Source organism: Solenopsis invicta, chromosome 3, assembly GCF_016802725.1.
Source record: "Solenopsis invicta isolate M01_SB chromosome 3, UNIL_Sinv_3.0, whole genome shotgun sequence".
Lineage (NCBI taxonomy): Eukaryota > Metazoa > Arthropoda > Insecta > Hymenoptera > Formicidae > Solenopsis > Solenopsis invicta.
This window is the reverse complement of record NC_052666.1, coordinates 21,140,429-21,157,721: the sequence shown is the minus strand read 5'-3', so window position 1 is coordinate 21,157,721 and position 17,293 is coordinate 21,140,429. Positions and strand designations below refer to the sequence as shown.

At 43.9% G+C, this 17,293-nt stretch overlaps 1 protein-coding gene across 4 annotated transcripts in view; it reads left to right on the top strand.

Annotated features, from left to right (window-relative positions):
* The window catches only part of LOC105196693 (ephrin-B3), a 568,116-nt gene that overhangs the window by 504,375 nt on the left and 46,448 nt on the right, over positions 1-17,293 (top strand). Inside the window, exon 1 of one of the 4 annotated variants that reach the window (XM_026134885.2) lies at positions 5,428-6,924. The exons of the other annotated variants lie outside the window; for them this stretch is intronic. Within the exon in view, the coding sequence (XP_025990670.1) occupies positions 6,806-6,924 (119 nt within the window). The 5' untranslated portion in view covers positions 5,428-6,805. Of the gene's footprint in view, positions 1-5,427; positions 6,925-17,293 lie in introns of those variants that run through there. 4 annotated transcript variants of the gene reach the window in all.

The following is a 17,293-nucleotide window of genomic DNA, read 5'->3' as shown; positions in this document are numbered from 1 at the left end:
CGTAATGAAGCGAAATGGATTGGGCCCCCGGTCGGCGCGGCGCGGCGTGAGAGTGCGTGTACGCACTCGCCGACTCACACGCGCGTTTCTCTTGAGGAACGACGTGAGTGTACGCGCGATATGAATTTGGCGAACGGCGATAAATAATGATGATCGATGGCCGTTGAGAATTTCGTATTGTACGAGTAAAGATCGCGATTACCTCGCAAATTAGGCGTAGCCGGGCTTACGGTTCCCGGGACTTATTAACATATGATAATCCGTTCTGCGCGCGGATCGTTTGGTAGGATCAGCGACCTTTCGACGAATAGGATAGCGATCTAGGAGCTATGTCTGCGGTCAACCCCGTAACAACCGTTTCTACATGCGTTACGAAAGAAACTGTTATCTTCCGAGATATCTCGGATTAGTCTATTACATCAGAAGTGTTCTTCGATCGTCACTTTTACACGTGCTTCAATACAATTGCGATGGTAAATTTCCTGCAATCATCGAGCTGCGAGCTTCCCCGAGCGTGACTTATCCTCTCTTTCACGTGTGATTCCCTGCCCGAGCGCAAACACAAATTCAAGACGCGCCATTCTCCTCGCAAGTTTCCGATAAATCCGAAGGGTGCCCAACGATCCCGCACCTGCCTCGTCTTAAACGTTCGTGCGCTCGTTTTCGGATAATCTGACGATTAATATAGATTGAGAAGAAAACCTGTGAAAGGTACCCGCTGCTATCCATGTATAATATAAAACGTGAAGGAGATCTGACCCGTAATATCCATAATTCAAAAATAATGATTATAAAATGACGTTTCATTAGGATACGAACGACTCTAGCTAGACGTACAAAAACTTATTACGACAGTCTGATAGATATGCCAGGATGTTTGTTGATGCCTCCGCGGACCGACTCGGGCAACCGCTTGTCATAACTTTTCCGAAGGCGGCGTGCCGTTTTCCAAAGAATCGCACCTGTCTTCCGGAATGCGTCTGCGGTTTCTCGCTCGAACGATCGAGCGGTGGGTGCTCCGCGAGAGGGAAGGAAGCCCGCTGAAAAGTGCTCGAAGCGGTGGTAATATGTACACAGGATTTGGCTTTTTCCCGGTCTTCCTTTCTCGGCTCCTCGACGGCGCGGTGGTAAGGTCAACGGCAACCAATATTTGCGAAGCACTTTCATTTTCGTGATGCGCCGCTCGAGACACTCGTACGTATATACGTTTCTGGTCAGCTTTACCCACTACCTTACATCCATTTAATACCTTCCATTGTACCGTGCTCTCATGCGAGGCTGCTTTGCACACGGTACGGAGAAAGAAACGCAGACCGGGGAAAGAGCGAGAAGCCGACGGGAGAAAGAGAAAAAAAGAGAGAGGCAGATGAAAAGAGAGAGAGAGAGAGAGAGAACCCGGTAAGATGTGTAACAAACGGATCGCGGGTCAACGATCAAGGACCGGACCGGGTTTGTTTGAGGACGATTTAAAGATCTCCCTGTACGAAGCGTGACTCGACTTTATTAAAGCCGGCCCTAAAGCTTGCTCTTTTTTATTTACCTCGCTTTGCTTCTCTTTATTAGTTTCTCTTTCGTCGTTACGTTAGGAAATACATTGCACATCATGTCCGATGTCTCTCGCACGACAACTAAATGAATTTAGGTACAAATTTCAAATGTAATTTATTGTTTCGTAATTTTTTCACATTTAAATCTCCTTGAGGAATGTTAAAGATATAGGGAGGATATTCCCATAAATTAGATTCAAATAGCAGATCAAAGTTTTATGGGTACACCCTGTTTAATCGTCCGTGACAGGAGAGAAAAATCAACGCTTCGACGAATAATCGCTCGCCGTATCCGTTTTGTTTCTATTCCTCGAATTATCACGGTTTGCTGGCGCTATTATTTCAATGCGAGAAAGAGAGAGAACGCGCTATTATTAATACAACAAGCGAGTGGCCTAATGATAGTCATTTATTCAATTAACAAACGAACGTTAATAAATCAGACGGCGCGGCGGTACGTATGCATAAACGGAACAGCAATTTTCAAGGAAACCGTTGCGTGAGAGTAATCCACCGCTCTATCTAATCATTGTTAAAACGTTTCGCGATAAACCAATGAAATGTCATGTCGCAATATTGCGTGTGCGTGCCGCTCGCGTTTGCTAAATCGCTGTCATTCGCACCGGCGGAAATTAATCTGAGGATCGTCGTCGATTCCGGTTTAACGAGGACCATCCCTTATCTCGAATTTCGACCGCGTTAATTATAAAACAAAAAAGCACCTGGAGCAGATGAGGAGAGGAGAGGAGAGCGTAGTGCAAAATGCAAAGCAGGTATACGGCCTCGTTCCTATCGTCGTATATATTAACGATTCGACGCTTTAGTGGGAGGACGGAGGCAAACGTCCCGGCGCCATGGGCCCTGATAGAATTTGAAGCATTACATTAGTCCGACTAATGACCGACATGACTGTCCGTGGGTCGGTAGATACCGGTTCTTCGAGATCCCCGAGAGGGAGCATGCCCCGAAGAAGATCGTTGCACACGAGAGAGAGCAATACGGAGGCCGATGATCGCCTCTTCGCGTTGAGGGCGCCACGTACTCGAGTGCATCCGCGGATTGCACGTTTCGTATGCACGCGCGAAAAAGTCGTGAGTCAGGTATCGGAGCACGATGAACCTGATTTTCTTATGAAAATTATTTGTCTTCGAAGAAAACGAAAACGCGAATTCTGTCAGGATTATCGATGTTTCTTTAAGTTCTTGAAAGGAACTTTTGCGCGAGAGTCTACGTTATAATTTTAAACTAATGTGAAGAGAATTAAAAATACGTTACATCACGAAATCTTTTTAAAAAGAAAATTGAATGGACTTCAGATAGAAAATTGCTTCAACATTTCTAAAATTTATTTTAAGCAGCTTTACCTCCGTCAACTGAAATATTTCATGCTGATACATAAACGATAGAGAGATCTCTTTTTAAATGTTTATAAAGCGACTTTAAATTTGTCAGAGAACATCATTTCCCAGATAATCTCACGTTTAGACTTAGCAGGGTTTAACTTACCGGGGTAAAATCCATTCCGGTGCGGCGTCTGTCTCCGTCGGAAGCGGAACGAGAAAAGGCGCGACAGAATTAGGAGAAGACGCGACGCACGCGAGATCGTAACAGGAAACGCGAGTCGGCAACGATCGTAAGTCAAGGAAGCACTCTCGCTCTTAAAAGCCCGTAGTGCACGGGGAAAAGAAAACGGAACGCGTCGCGTCGCATCGCGACACGCGCGCGCTAATTCATAGCTCGCGAGAAGAGCGAACCGTTCTCTTCCCTTCTTCCGCGCGGCTTAGTCACCTCGATTATATCCCAGAGGCCGGAAATTTCGGACGGCGGTAATGAGGCTTAAGGGACGCCGACGTAATATCAGCGTGCCCAAACTCAGCCGAGATCGTTGTGCCGTCGGCGCGCTTCGCGTTGCCGAAATTAAATTCCTGCTGAGTTTTACGCGAACCGTCGACCGCCGGGGCGAATTCATCACGGTAGTTGCTTTTCTTAATGAGTGTCAAACTGCCCTCTCTCCCCTTGGGGGGAGGGGATCGGTCGGAACAACGTATAAGCTCCGAAATAGCGGCTGGCGTGACGTTGGAGCTTGTTTGATCTGCTTTGTGTCAGTCGCGTGTCTGGATGAGGCAATAAGTTGAAAAAAAATATTGAAGCGAAACTCTCTTTGAGTTGGAAGAAACCTGCGAAAACCACGTGAAGTTTTTCGTACGTATTATACTGTTTGAAAAGATCACAAAAAGGTAGACGTCAGTACGTCGGAATAGGGACAACTAAAAAAGTCATTCGGGGAAGAAAATGTGATACGTTGGAATATTATGTAAAACGCGTCTGCTCCTTTCCTCTTTTACAAAAATAACAGGAGTTATTCTAAGTTCAACACAAATTTTTAATCGCTTTATTGTCACTGCAGATTCGATATCAAATGCTATGTATTTTATAAAGTAAACACGATGCTCGTAAAATTACATCACCGAAAAAAAATAGGTTGATGCAATACAATTATAGCTTGCTACATAAATTTAATATTTATAAATAAACAAATTTGATGGCAAAGAAATTGTGTCCGAAAGCAATTATAATTGCTACAACATTAAAATCTGCTTAGTTACAGTCACGAAATTAAATGTTTGGAAGCAAGATATAGAAGTTTATTTTATGTTACAAATTCATTAAATATATAATTTTTTTTAGAGAAAACACGATTGGAAGTGAAACTCTTGTTTGTGATGCATTTTCATCAAAAGTATGATTTTGATTTGTAGTACAAAATATACTTCTATCTTATATGTCCGGACAAATAATTTTGTGATTATAAGATTATTTTATTTATTTATTTTATTTTTATTTATTTGATATTATTTCGCCGTAATTTTACCATTTCCTACACAGACCTAAGTAAAAACAGATAAAAATTAAGATAAAGCAAAATTAGTGTTTTGTTGCTATTTAATTTAAAAAATCTTTTAATTTGATTTTTTTAATAATAGATCAGTGATTTTTTTAAATTTGAACACAAGTTTATCTTTGATGAAAATGTGTATCACTGGCAAGAATTTTCACTTTTAGTTTTAATCGAATTTTTTATAGAAAATTATAATATTTGATGAATTTGAGCATAAGATAATCTTTCAATATTCGGACAATTAGTTTCGTAACTGTATGTAAGGTTACTTTATTTATTTAATATTATTCCGCATTTCGCCAACATCTTTTTTACACATTTTCAAACTTAAGTAAAAATAGATAAAGATAGAGTTAAAACAGAATCGATTTTTTTTAATCGTTACAATTTTACTTAAGTACATCTTTCAATTTGATCTTGTTGTTAATAACAGGCCAGTGATTTTTTCAATTTGAACACAGATTATTTTTGATGAAAATGCATATCACTGGCAAGAGTTTTCACTTCTAATTAAATTTTCCCTGTAAAATTATACTCGGCAAAATTAAGCATAAAATTATCTTCTAATATCCAGACAATTAGTTTCGCGATTATAAATGTTAAATTTGCGTAATGATAGTTTCGCTATCTTTTTTATTACACCTTTACTCGGTTGGAGCGCGCGGTTCGAACGGTGTCAGAGGCAGTCTATAATAGATATTATAAAAAAAACCTGTGTGTCACTGTGTAACCGCAACGTCTCGTCTGCACCGACTGCAGACGAGTCAAACGCACTTCCATCGGCGCAGAGAGGGGAAGAGCCGATTCTAAGCGTCTCGCGAGCGAGCGGCATAATGCCGACGATGTAGTCTTGCGAGAATCGCGAACCCCGTGAAGTTGTGCGAGAGGCGCACGGGGCTGCGCGACTTCGGCCGACTTCGCGCGGGTTCGTCGACGCTCGGCGCGCCCCCCATCTTCCAACCGCCGCCAGCCGAGTCTGCCGACGTGAGACGAACGCTCGGCCGACAGACGCGTCCGCGACACCGTGCAGGGTGGTTATCGTTACGCTCAGTCCGCCCAACGAGCCGGAGTCTCTCCGAGAGAGCACCTCGCGAGGTATCGCTCGGTTCTCCTTCGGCCGCTCGCGCGTGCATATTCCAACTGATTTGTGGTTCTCGTCGCTCGGATCGCGGCGGCCCGCCGAGTCTTATTCGCGCGACGCGAAATCTCGTCCCGGCATTCCGTGAGAATAGTCAGCGGCGAGTGCGACTTCGAGAGAGAGAGGTGTGATTCTCGACGCGGCGAGGAGAGAGTACTCGACAGTGTTTGTGTGCCCGAGAGAGGGATAATATCGTGAGGATCGTTCCAGAGTGTGGATCTACCTTAGTGTGTTACTTCGAAACGACGACGTTCTTCGTCCCCTCGCGACGGATATGTGGAGGTACGAGACGGTGCGTTTGAAAAGTGCACGAGTCGCAAGCCCACTGGTCGTCGTCGTCGTCGTCGTCGTCTAACTTTGTCACGGAATACTCATTTCACGCACGCTTCACGCACTTCTTCTCCCAACTGTCACCGAGGGGGGGGAAAAAGCGCGGATCTGAACATGCGAAGCGCGCTGTCGCGTGCAATCGCCGAGTGGTTCGCGTGATCGACGAGCGGCGAGCTCGCCGACGGGTGGCTTCGCTCGCCTCCGAGAAGGCGCCGGTCGCGTCCGCGTTCGCTGGCGTCGGGTCGCCGTCGCGTCGCCCGTTCCCCGTGAGATCCCGGGGGAGAAAACTGTGAACCAAATGATCCGCCTGGCGAACTGCGTTCCCGACGCGAGAAACACGGGCTGGCTCCATGGGACCGGCGCTACTCTTTCACCGACGGACACCAACGACCACGGCGCGCCGAGAGACGCGGATCGAGTGTGATCGTCGTTCCGATTTGGCGAGACGCGAGAGTCGCGACCTCATCGATAGATCGATTCTACGGTGATTGCCGAGCGTCCAGCGTCAAAAATCGTCGTCGCTCCGGATTTTCCGGGAAGGCTCGTCGCGATGACGACGGCGTGAGCGACGGCACAGGATCGCGAAGAAGGTGCGTGGGCTGCTGACCAGGAGGGTGTCAACGTGCAGTGCGTCGCGCTCAGGATCTGCGGAGGAAAAGCGCGACACGATCAAAGTGGAGTGTGGATGTGGTGGAGGTGCGACGGTGGTGGAAGAGGTAGGTGGTTGTGGACGACTGCAGCGAGGTCGTCGCGGGCGAAAGTGCAACGACGGGTGCTGTGCCTCGTGCTTGTTGTTGTTGGTGACCGGTGGTTGTTGTAACACGGCCGAGTACGGACGCCCCGTGCCTAAAGTGACGGTGCCGTCGTCCGTCGTTCGCCGTCGTTGTTACCATGGTTTCCACGTCCTTCGTGACCCTGGTGTTCTTCGTGTGCCTGCAAACGGTACTACTGTCGACTGTGAGCAACTGCGCGAAGACGATCAGCATGTACTGGAACACCACCAATTCCATGTAAGTGCGCATTCCAAGCTTCTGGACTCACCAGTGTTTTTCCGCGATCGTGTCGCGCGTTCTCACGACGAGTCCGTCAATCGATCACGTAATGGTTCCCTGCGAGTGCGGTCTTCCCCCCCGAGTTCCCTCCAAAAAAAAAGGGGTGAGGAGAAAACGTTAAGTGAAAATTTCGCACGAATCTCGTGCGCGAAGAGTGAGAATTACGTGATCGATCGCAGACATAGTGCTGCTCGGTAAAATAATTAATAATTTAATTCCACTTGAAGCCAGTATTCGTAGTCGGTTCTTATATTTGTAAGTGCTGTCTTAGGATGTTGTCAATTAATCACGGAGTCAATTAGCATCTTGAGACATTCCTTGAAACGATCTTGAAATAAGAATTAATTACGATTATCGGTTGAAAATCTGATCTAGCCGTGCTAACGTCTTTTTTTTTCTAAATCGCTAATTTTACATCTAGAAAATTTTGTAGAATAAAATATAAATTCCTATGAACTGTAATTGAATGTTTAAATTGCAGTTTAATTGCATGCACAATTAAATTGCTCACATGCTCTTTCGCTTGAAATGTTAAATATTATTAGGAATTTAATTTCAAATGTGAGATCGTTCGTTTTCGATTAGCATCTTGAGATATTTCTTGAAACAATTTTAAAATAAAAATCGATTACGAACACAGTTGAAAATTTTAATCTATCCGTTTGAGCGCAATCTATGTTCCTTTTAAAAACCAAATCTATATTACTTTTTGTACATCTTTGAAATTGTGTAGAATAAAATATAAATTATTGCACTGAGGAAAAATTACTAAATTTTAATAAATAATTGTTTGAATAGTTGCAATGAAATAATTATTACTAAATGTAAATATATATTTAATACAAAAACAACTAATTTAAGCATCAGTTTTTCTTACAGAGTACGGTACATAATGATTATTTATGTACCGTACGTAAATATTTTATTAGTACTGTTCGAATAAATACTTGTTGAAATTTAGGAATTTTTTCTCTCAAATGCATAAACTGCGATGGAATTTCTGTCTAAATTGCAATTTGATTGCACTTACAGCTGCATATTCTTTCGCTTGAAATGTTAAAGACTATCATGAATTTAACTCTAAATGTGAGATCATTCGATCTCGATTCTAAATGCGAAGTAGGGATCAGATAGCGTTACATATTCGAGGGAGAATATAGGTCTCGTTTCATAATCCGCGTATCTCCATAAAGAATACGGCGCACTCGTGCGAACGGATTTGGACAAAATTCGATTTTACTCACTGTTTTCTCTCTCTCGTTCACGTGCCTCGCGCTCCGAAATTTTCGTAAATCTCATGACAGGGGTCTTTTTCCCGGGCGCACCAACATTTTTCTCTCCGCCGCTGCGTCACGACGGGTCTTTCCTTTTGTCGTTAACGAGTCGCACGAGCGAGGAGAACCGTATCGGTGTTTGGCGCGTGTGCCAAGACGTTTAAAAGTCTCCGGGGTGTGTTTGCAAGCGAGCCGTTTTGCCGGTCGAATCGATTTCTCACGGCGGAACCGGCATCGTCGTCGTCGTCGTCGTCGTCGTTGTCGTTTCGCATAACAGCCATTCTCTCCCGTTGGATCTCACTCTTTTCACTCACCTCTCTCCCCCCTCTCTCTCTCTCTTTCTCTCTCTCTCTGACACACACACTCTCTTTCCACTTCCGGCGAGCTTTTATCGCGCCGGGCGTGGTACCGCGTCTGCCAAAATTGCAGCATCGTGTGTACGACTTTAATGCGCCGCGCCGGCGAATTGGCCGATCCCCTCCGACCAACCAACCGACCGACCGACCGACCGACCGACCGTGTGGCGTTTCCCCGTGACGTCCAAATTGCAGGCGATCGCGGAGAAAAAGAGAGGCGGAAGCGACGTGTCAGAAACTGCGCCGGGATTATGGCAGGCGCAATATTGTGGCCGATGCCGCGGTGTTGCGAGCGCAACGGCACGATGCAGATCGAGCAGGAAAGTTTCGGTGTAACGGTAGTGGTAATCCTCGCGATTGATGAAAGGGGGGCAATTTTGTTTTGCCGAAAGTCAATCGGAACTTACGCGATATTGAAAATTTCCGAGTCGGAAGTAGGATATTTCTGAAGCTTTCCGAAAATTTCCCGAGCTGCTGCAAGCGCGCAGAAGTTTGAAGTTGTAAGAACTGAAAATTTCCAAGTCGCAAGGATATTTCGATATTTCGACGGCGATGACTTTTGCACGCGCGAACAGTCTCGGATTCTCTCGGAGCGCGCGTCATCGCAAAACTTCTGCGAGCGAGGAATCTCCCCGAAACGAATTCGTTAAGAATTTGGCAGGTCGACGGCGTTAGCGAATCCTGCTTAATCCCGGATTCCTTAAAGGATATCGGCTCGAGCGACGGGCCCGAGTATTGCTAATGCCTTCTCTAATGCGACATATCTTACGCGGCGTGCAGCCTCTTTAGCGATAATTGATCGATAAGAAGAACAGTCGAACACGACTCGTCTAACCGAGAGCGGCGGCGGCGCGCAAAGGTGCAACGAATCGCAAATGCATCCGCGTACGTATGTGCACGCGCGTGCATGTGCAACATTGTGACCGACTTTGTAGCTGGACCCCTGCCCGCTTGCTTGCATAACTACGCAGTAAGGTTAACCGCCGCAATCTCGTAACGTTTCCCTTTTTTTTTCTTTCTTTTCTTATGTATAAGGAAACACGTGGCCTTATGTACGTGGGTACCTCGTTACCCCTGATGATTTCTTTCGCCTGGTGTGAAGCAGCCTGCGTAATTCGCGAGAAAGCTTTTTGCCCTCTTCTCCCTTTTCCTCCTTCTCACACATCTCACGATGATGAGGGATGTATATTCTGAGGAAAAAATTATTAAATTTTAATAAATATTTATTTGAATAGCACTACACTGTTGGAAAATTTATAAAAAAAATCTGTTGATTAAAGTATTTGTGTTAAGTAATGTGTGTGTGTGTATGTGTGTGTGAACATATTCACGTGTTTTAACATACGTTTGCTATGTTAACTGAACTTAACAGTTATCAAATGTAAAACTGTGAAAGTGATTTAAAAAATATGTTAAAGTATGTATATATTAAATACGTGCAAATTGTGTTACTTTAACATATTTTTTAAATCATTTTTATAATTTTACATTTTGTATCTGTTAAAATTGACAGAAAAAGAGTGTTAATGTTATATTGTAACAGAAGTGAAGATAACTGTGCCATATTTTTTTTTATTGTTCTTCTGTTAATTTTATCATAAAAATTATGTTAATTGTACATACAAGTAACTTGAAATTACGATCAAGATTACATTTCTTTTTTGTTGAAATATTAACGCAATATTAATGTTATCATTTAATACATTCGGATTATGTTAAATTGACACAAAATTTTGAGTGGACTGTTTAAGATATGTGATTTATATTAAATTTATATATTAATTTTTCCAACTGTATAATGATAAATTTATTAAAATTTAATAAATATTTACTAAATGTAAATATGTATATATATATATATATATATTTAGTATGTACAAGAACCATTAATTTAATTCAGTATTATTTTTTCTTATAGAGTATATTTATATACCGCAAATGTACTATTTGACTAAATATTTAGGAATTTTTTTTTCAATGTGCTCCATTCACTCGTGCTACTCGTATTTTGCATTTCGCAAACCTAAGGTCGTACAACGAGAGCAACGTGTCTCCATTTTTGTGACGTGAAAAGAAACCGTCCGATTTCCTTCCTGACTTCAATTCGCTTCAATTAACGATCGCAATTAATGACATCGATCGACGTTAAATCGTTCCGACCGCGTTGCTCTTAACGTAGAACCTCGCTTCTTGCTTTCCTCATATCACATCTGATCTAAAAATCTCGATCGTATACGTTTTAATTGTCGAGTGAGACGCACATCCGTTTTCTTTCTTTGTTCTCGATCACGATTGCTAACTCTCTCGCGTTACGAAACCACCGACGGCGACGCCTGCCTCTTGATCTCTCTAGGCAGAATAACTTTTATTTTGGCCGCGCGCTTTTCGATCGCTACCTTAAATGGAACGGGAGCGTTCGCGTTCCATTTAACTGCACCTTGTGTCGAGGCCGGTTGCCGATGGGCGCAGCAAAATCGGGTGTCCTATTCTCCGCTCACGGGGCCCCGACGCCGACGAACGCGTCTACCTGACTCTGACGTTCGCGCGTGCATTACGAGGCCGGCTACGAAACCCCGCGAGCGAGCGAGCGAGTGAATGCGTGAATCAGGGAGTGAGCGAGCTCTCGGGTACGTGCGAAAATCCATTTTGTGCAGCAGGAGAGGGACGCTGTCAGGCCCGTCCTCCTGCTCGTGGGACGGTACGAAGGGGCAGTAAAAAAGCGTGCGCCTCCTTCGCGAGGCCGGGAAAAAAAGAAGAGGATCCGGGCGCACGGCCCGGGGAGGGGGGGGTGGAGAGGATACGTGACAAGGCGCAAAAAAGGTGCCCGGGCAAAACGGGAGGCCGTAAATCTCGGCCTCTTATTGGGAAATCGAAATTCGTTTTAAGAAAGCTGTCGGCTGGCGGCGGACGCTGCGAGCGAACAAGAGAGACGGCCGATACCGCTTGATTATCATAAATCTGCTTCCGCGATGATCGCAGCGACTATCGGACGAAGCGTAAGCTCCGACGTTTACTGCCTCCTCGACGAGAATGCTTCTCGAAAAAAGGATCGCTCCTCCGTACTGCTCCGTGTGCGGAGGTTTTAAAAGAAGGAAGGAAGAAGAAAGAGGAAGAAAAGAAAAAGTGATGAATACGTGCGCGTTGCGCAAACGGTGACAGCGTCCATTACGAAAGTCACGCGTCGTGCTCCGTTTTTTAAATCGCCACGCGAGATAGGCAGGCGAGATCTCTCCTCGAGTTATGCGAGTGGTGCGAAGTAACACGTGCATCTCTCCTCGCATGCCGTTTTCCTCGCGAACACACGGCCGAAAACACGAGCCGCGGTGGCGACGAGAAGTCGCAATGCGTCGCCATTGGAGACTTCAATGCCGGGCAACGAGATCCGCGCTGCTAGATTATTGAACTCTCTACCTCTTTTCTGTCTGCTTCTCTCTCTCTCTCTCTCTCTCTCTCTCTCCCCCCCCTCATTGTCGTGGATAATTCCATTGGGTTCGGAGTAATGGCAAGACCTAACAGTCTTTTGGTGCTATTATTAAGTCCGTTCTTTTTTTGCCGCATTTTCTTGCAATCCTCTTCTTCCTTTTTTTTCTCTCCTTCTTTAAAGTTTGAAAACACGCTTGTTTTTTGCTTGCGTTTCTGTAGTATTTATAGCACCTCAATCAGGTACGAAATGCGAATGACTTCGCTATTGTAAAAAAATCGATTTTGTACAAAGCGTTACTTTTTATAGAGAAACTGCCTTTTTTTCATCGAGCATTGATTTGTTGCCACGTTGTTTTACTTTGTCGCGACGAAATAACGATATCCGTGACAACAGCTGTGACAACATTGTCCCATTTTTTTTTCACGATAAGCTAGTAGATACAATCGATATCTTCATAGAGGTATCAAGTTTCACGTCGAGCAACAGACTCGATTCCAATATTAGTTTTTTGCTCGATTATTACGTCCGATATGTCAGACCTGAACGTCACCGTGAACGATCTTAATGAATGGCGAATTTTGGCTCGATACCAAGCGGCCGCGCCGGCTTACCCAGAACTCGCAACCGCGGCCTATTCGTCATATCGTGTAGGGGGATTGCCAACGTCGGGATACGCTTAGTAGGTGGATCTAAATGCGTCATTGTGCGGCGAGCGACCGGCCGCGTCATTCGAAGAATTCGTGCGGTAAATTCTGCAAGTGCACGCGCCTCTCCATATGCTACTCCCCGTTCCTTTCTGCGAACGCTACGTGCCGTATCTCCCGTGCTATTTAGATAACGCTTGAAACATGCTCGATACGTTGAAAACCGTTGAACAACATCGTCGACCAAATTGACGTCCGGCTGAATTCCTTATCGGACGGAACGTCGAATTTCCTCTTTGCGGTTCTACGAGACTGCGGGGTCTGCGCTAAATAATAATTTTCACTTTCGTGGAAAATATTAATTTCCGCAGCTACCCCGTTACACTTTAGCACGAGTCGCAGATCCCGTTATTAAATTAAATTGCCGTGGCGCACACGACGAGAAGCTCGTTTTTGAAAGCCGCAGAAGCTTCCTATTATCCGCCCCCGTGCCTCGGGTACCGTGGTGCTTTGCAGCACAAAGTATTAAAGCAACATCGATTTACAGCCACCGCAAATCAGCGGTTTCCCCGAGGAAACTAGTACCCTCCGTTCCTGAAGATTGAGAATTCGCTGGTCGATTCGTGGAAATAACCCATCGCCGGGCGCACTACCGTCATAGCGAATCACGCGGAAACCGATGGATGTTTCAGTCACGACGAGCCGGACGGCAGCACGTAGGCGTAAAAATGCTCATATCGGAATCTTAATCGCCGCCATTACACGAGCGTTGCTTGTCGTTGTAAATTTTTTACGTAAATTCTAGCCGTAAATTTCGCTTGCCGATTACATTGTAACGATATTCTATTAGGTATAATTCAGTCGTTTCGGATTATATATTTAATAAATTAAGTGAAGTGCGAGATAGAGTATCCTAAACCATAGATCAAAAGACTAACGGTTATTTATTTAACGGAAAAATTAATACAGGAACATCAAAATAATGTATCTAATAACTTTTAAATATTTTGCGAACAAGAATTTCTCATTTCTCGTCAACGCGAAGTACATATTATAAAGGCGGCTGGAGCGCGTCCGATGACTGAGAGATTGCAGTTTTCTCATTTGAACTTTGACCGGAACTTGACGCCGCCAGTCACCTTTCCTCGTTGCTTATTAGCAAAAGCAGGTCAGCTAGGATACAGCTAGCGAACTCGCCGAGAAGGAGGTCGGATTCTGCGCATGTCGTCGCCGGTAGCTTCACACCGCAGGCTATGATTACGCGAGCGGTGTGAAATCCCGTACACTTAAAGCGCGAGCAGGCGTCCCTTAAATCGGTGGTTTCCCCGAGCGAAACAGCACTTATTCTCCTCGAAAATTGAAAATTCCTAGGTGAATCCGCAACGATTGGAGCCATACGGTGTACTTACGTTTCGAGCGACGCGGGAAACGAAAGGACGAATGTGTGTAGTACCGATTAATCGAGAAATTAGTTGGGAAATAAAAATGTAATTTGGATAATCTATTGCAATTAGGACGACCTATTGGAACGATTACGAAGCCCACGCGCTCGATAGATAGAGAACGGTCGACGCATCATCTTAACGAGCCGCAAATTAATTATTCATCATTAAAGCCTAACGGGCTGTCACGTCAAGCCGAGGAAAACGAGAAGCAAGACGCCGTGGCGACATTTACGAGTGCGCGGACAGCACGTAAATATCTCCGTGAACTTGCGAGACACCTTCTTCCTGTCTCACTGTATCCTTCGTGCTCTCTCGGATCGAGCTCCGGGCAATATATGCTGGCGGGCACGACTAGTCATTATAAACTCGTTTAGAGACTTATTTATCCGTGTAATTTTTTTTTTCAAGACATATGTATAACTGCTGCCGTGCTACCACAGGACTCAATGAAAATCCCGTTTCCTTATAAAGTATGGCGATATAACTGTAATTTGATAAAACTGATCCTTAAACAACATGATTTACGTCTGTTTGCACCAACGCAGATTAACTTGCTTTCTATCCTTTTTTTTAGTTCTAAGAAATTTGAAAAATATAGAAAGTAAGTTAAACCGGTATTAAAGTTAATCTACATTGATGCAAATGGGTCTTAAACATTTTACGTAATACTTATATTAATAGAAAAAAGAAAAATTCTTTTAACTTAAATTGTAACTGCACACAGAAAAATATTAATTCTACTGTTTTTCTTTTAGCAAATAACGGTTATCCTTAATAAGAAACATTTTCTTAATAATTATCTTAAAATATACTTATCACAAATTTTAGAAAAGCTTATTATTTCTCGATCTCTCATATACTAAAAAAAATATTTTATATTTTTTGAAGAAAATATTATAAAATTATATCAAAGAAAAATCAGAATATAATAAGCAAATCGAATTTTAATTTTAACTTAATATTCTTGAAGTATCAAATTGTTAGGATTCAGAATATATTTTGAATAAATTCTCGAATAAATTTGATACTTATGATGAACTTCAAGTTATTTACAGTATGTATTTTTATATATGTATGAGTTTACAAAAGTTTATTTTAAGTAAATATTATTTGTGTTTCAAAAAAACAATGAGTGTATTTTAAACTCTATTAACAAAAAAATATTCTTTATAAAGATAACTGTTATTGAAAAAAAAAGAAACCTGAGTAATGGTTTTTCTTAGCAGAAAAATGATATTTTTCTGCATGTACAGTTATAAATCAATGTAAGATTTTCTGTCAGCTGTCTGGATTTGTCAAAGTGAATTTACATATCGCAAACTCTGCTGTCATGTCGACAGTATTTTGCGGCTTGCGAGTGAAAGGGCAAATATTCTATATTTGAACGTACCTTTCTATTTTCAAGCCGCACAGATCATTCTACTTCACCAAGCTATTGACGTTACTGTTAGTTCCCAATCGCTCGATACTCATTCCCGAAGCGATGCAAAATCCAGAATCGAGCGAGCGTGGTGCAACGAGCGCATTTTCCAGTAATTCAGGAAACTGGTTCCACGTGTTTACAACCAATGTCCGCAGCCAATTCACGCGGCGCTTTATGAACCCGTTTGTACACGGTAAAAAAAAAAGAAAGATCCTGGCGCGACAGCCACACCCGCTAATCGTCACTTCGTATTGGAGCAATCCGAGTAATCCGTTCTGATGCCAACTTCCTGCTTCGACGAGCGGAGAATCGCTCGAGTGCGCGCCGCGTTATAGGGGAGGGGGGGAAACGTGTCGTCGTCCATTATCGGAACCTCGTTACTTTTGTCACTAATTATGACGGCGATAATATAGAAACTGGAAACCCCCGACGGGGCAAAGCGCGACGACGATACAGTGGCCTCCGTAGAAGGGAAAAGCCAAGCCATCACGACGCGTAATCGGAAGAGCGTCGTCGCAGCTGCAGCTGCTTCCTGTCAGGGAGGAGCTCCCGTGACCCACGCGAGTCAGGAAAGACGAAAAGGGGGCCCACACCCCCGTGTGTCCCGAGGACAGCCCCTGGCGCTTACACGGCTTACAGGATACTTTACGCGCCGAACCAGGACGGGGGCGACTGTAATCCATAAAACGCGCGACCGCTAGCAGAATTTATGCCGTGCCTAATTTCGTGTCGCGCCACATTGCACGAGGACGACGCACCGTATCCGTTTCTGTTCGAGGGTGGCGTGAATAATAACGTTCCGGACGTCGGACCTGACGTAAGGGCTTACGATGGTGTCGCTTGCAGTACGAGATACAATGGGATATAATTACGTAAATATAAAGCCCCCACTCCCTTTATCTCTCTCGAGGGCGTCGACGTCTCCCCTATCACAAAATTAATTGAGTTATTAAATATTATGATTGCGTTTTCGCAATAGTGATTAGATATAATTAATGCCGTTTCTCCCTCGCTTTCGTCTCATCTTTTGTAAATTAACGGACATTATCTTGATATTTTCGCGCAATTATAATTGAGCTTAACTATTGCGTAAATGGTAACCATGATTCTTGAAATGCCAACGTCTTGTTCATCACAAGATTGACTTACTAATTACAATATTACGATTTCGAAATTGCATCTCAGCATATTATGCGAATTGCAGTTATTAAAACAGAGGATAATTATTGCACAAATATGTTATGTGTAATTTTTTTAAACATAAGAATCACATTTCCGATTATAACTGTAAAAAAAAAAGAAAAGATGGGAACTACTCAAGTTTCTGAACCTTAATTTGCGAATTGCAATTTTTCACAATTATGACTACGTCGGAAACGAGTGACAACGTCGAGTCCCGGGTACTGGTACGACATCAATAACGAGCGGGACATACGTCGCGTTATAAATTCGCCGTAATGCTAAAAACCACGCACCGTCTCCGGGAGACACGAGATGCACGTTCGGGATTATTAACGGTTACATCGACGAACGATCTCCGGTAACCGAAACCTCCACGGACTCAGCGGGTGATGTCCCATGATAAAAACAAAAAAAAAACAAAGAGAAAACTATAACGCCGAGACTCGGTGTACCGTAACGATCATTATTACGCCGATTAATTCACGCCCACGTTGCGTATACATACGTACGTACGTATGTACGTGCGCCGACGTCGTACGTGGACGCGCCGCGTTATCCGCGTTCGGCACGCGATTCCAT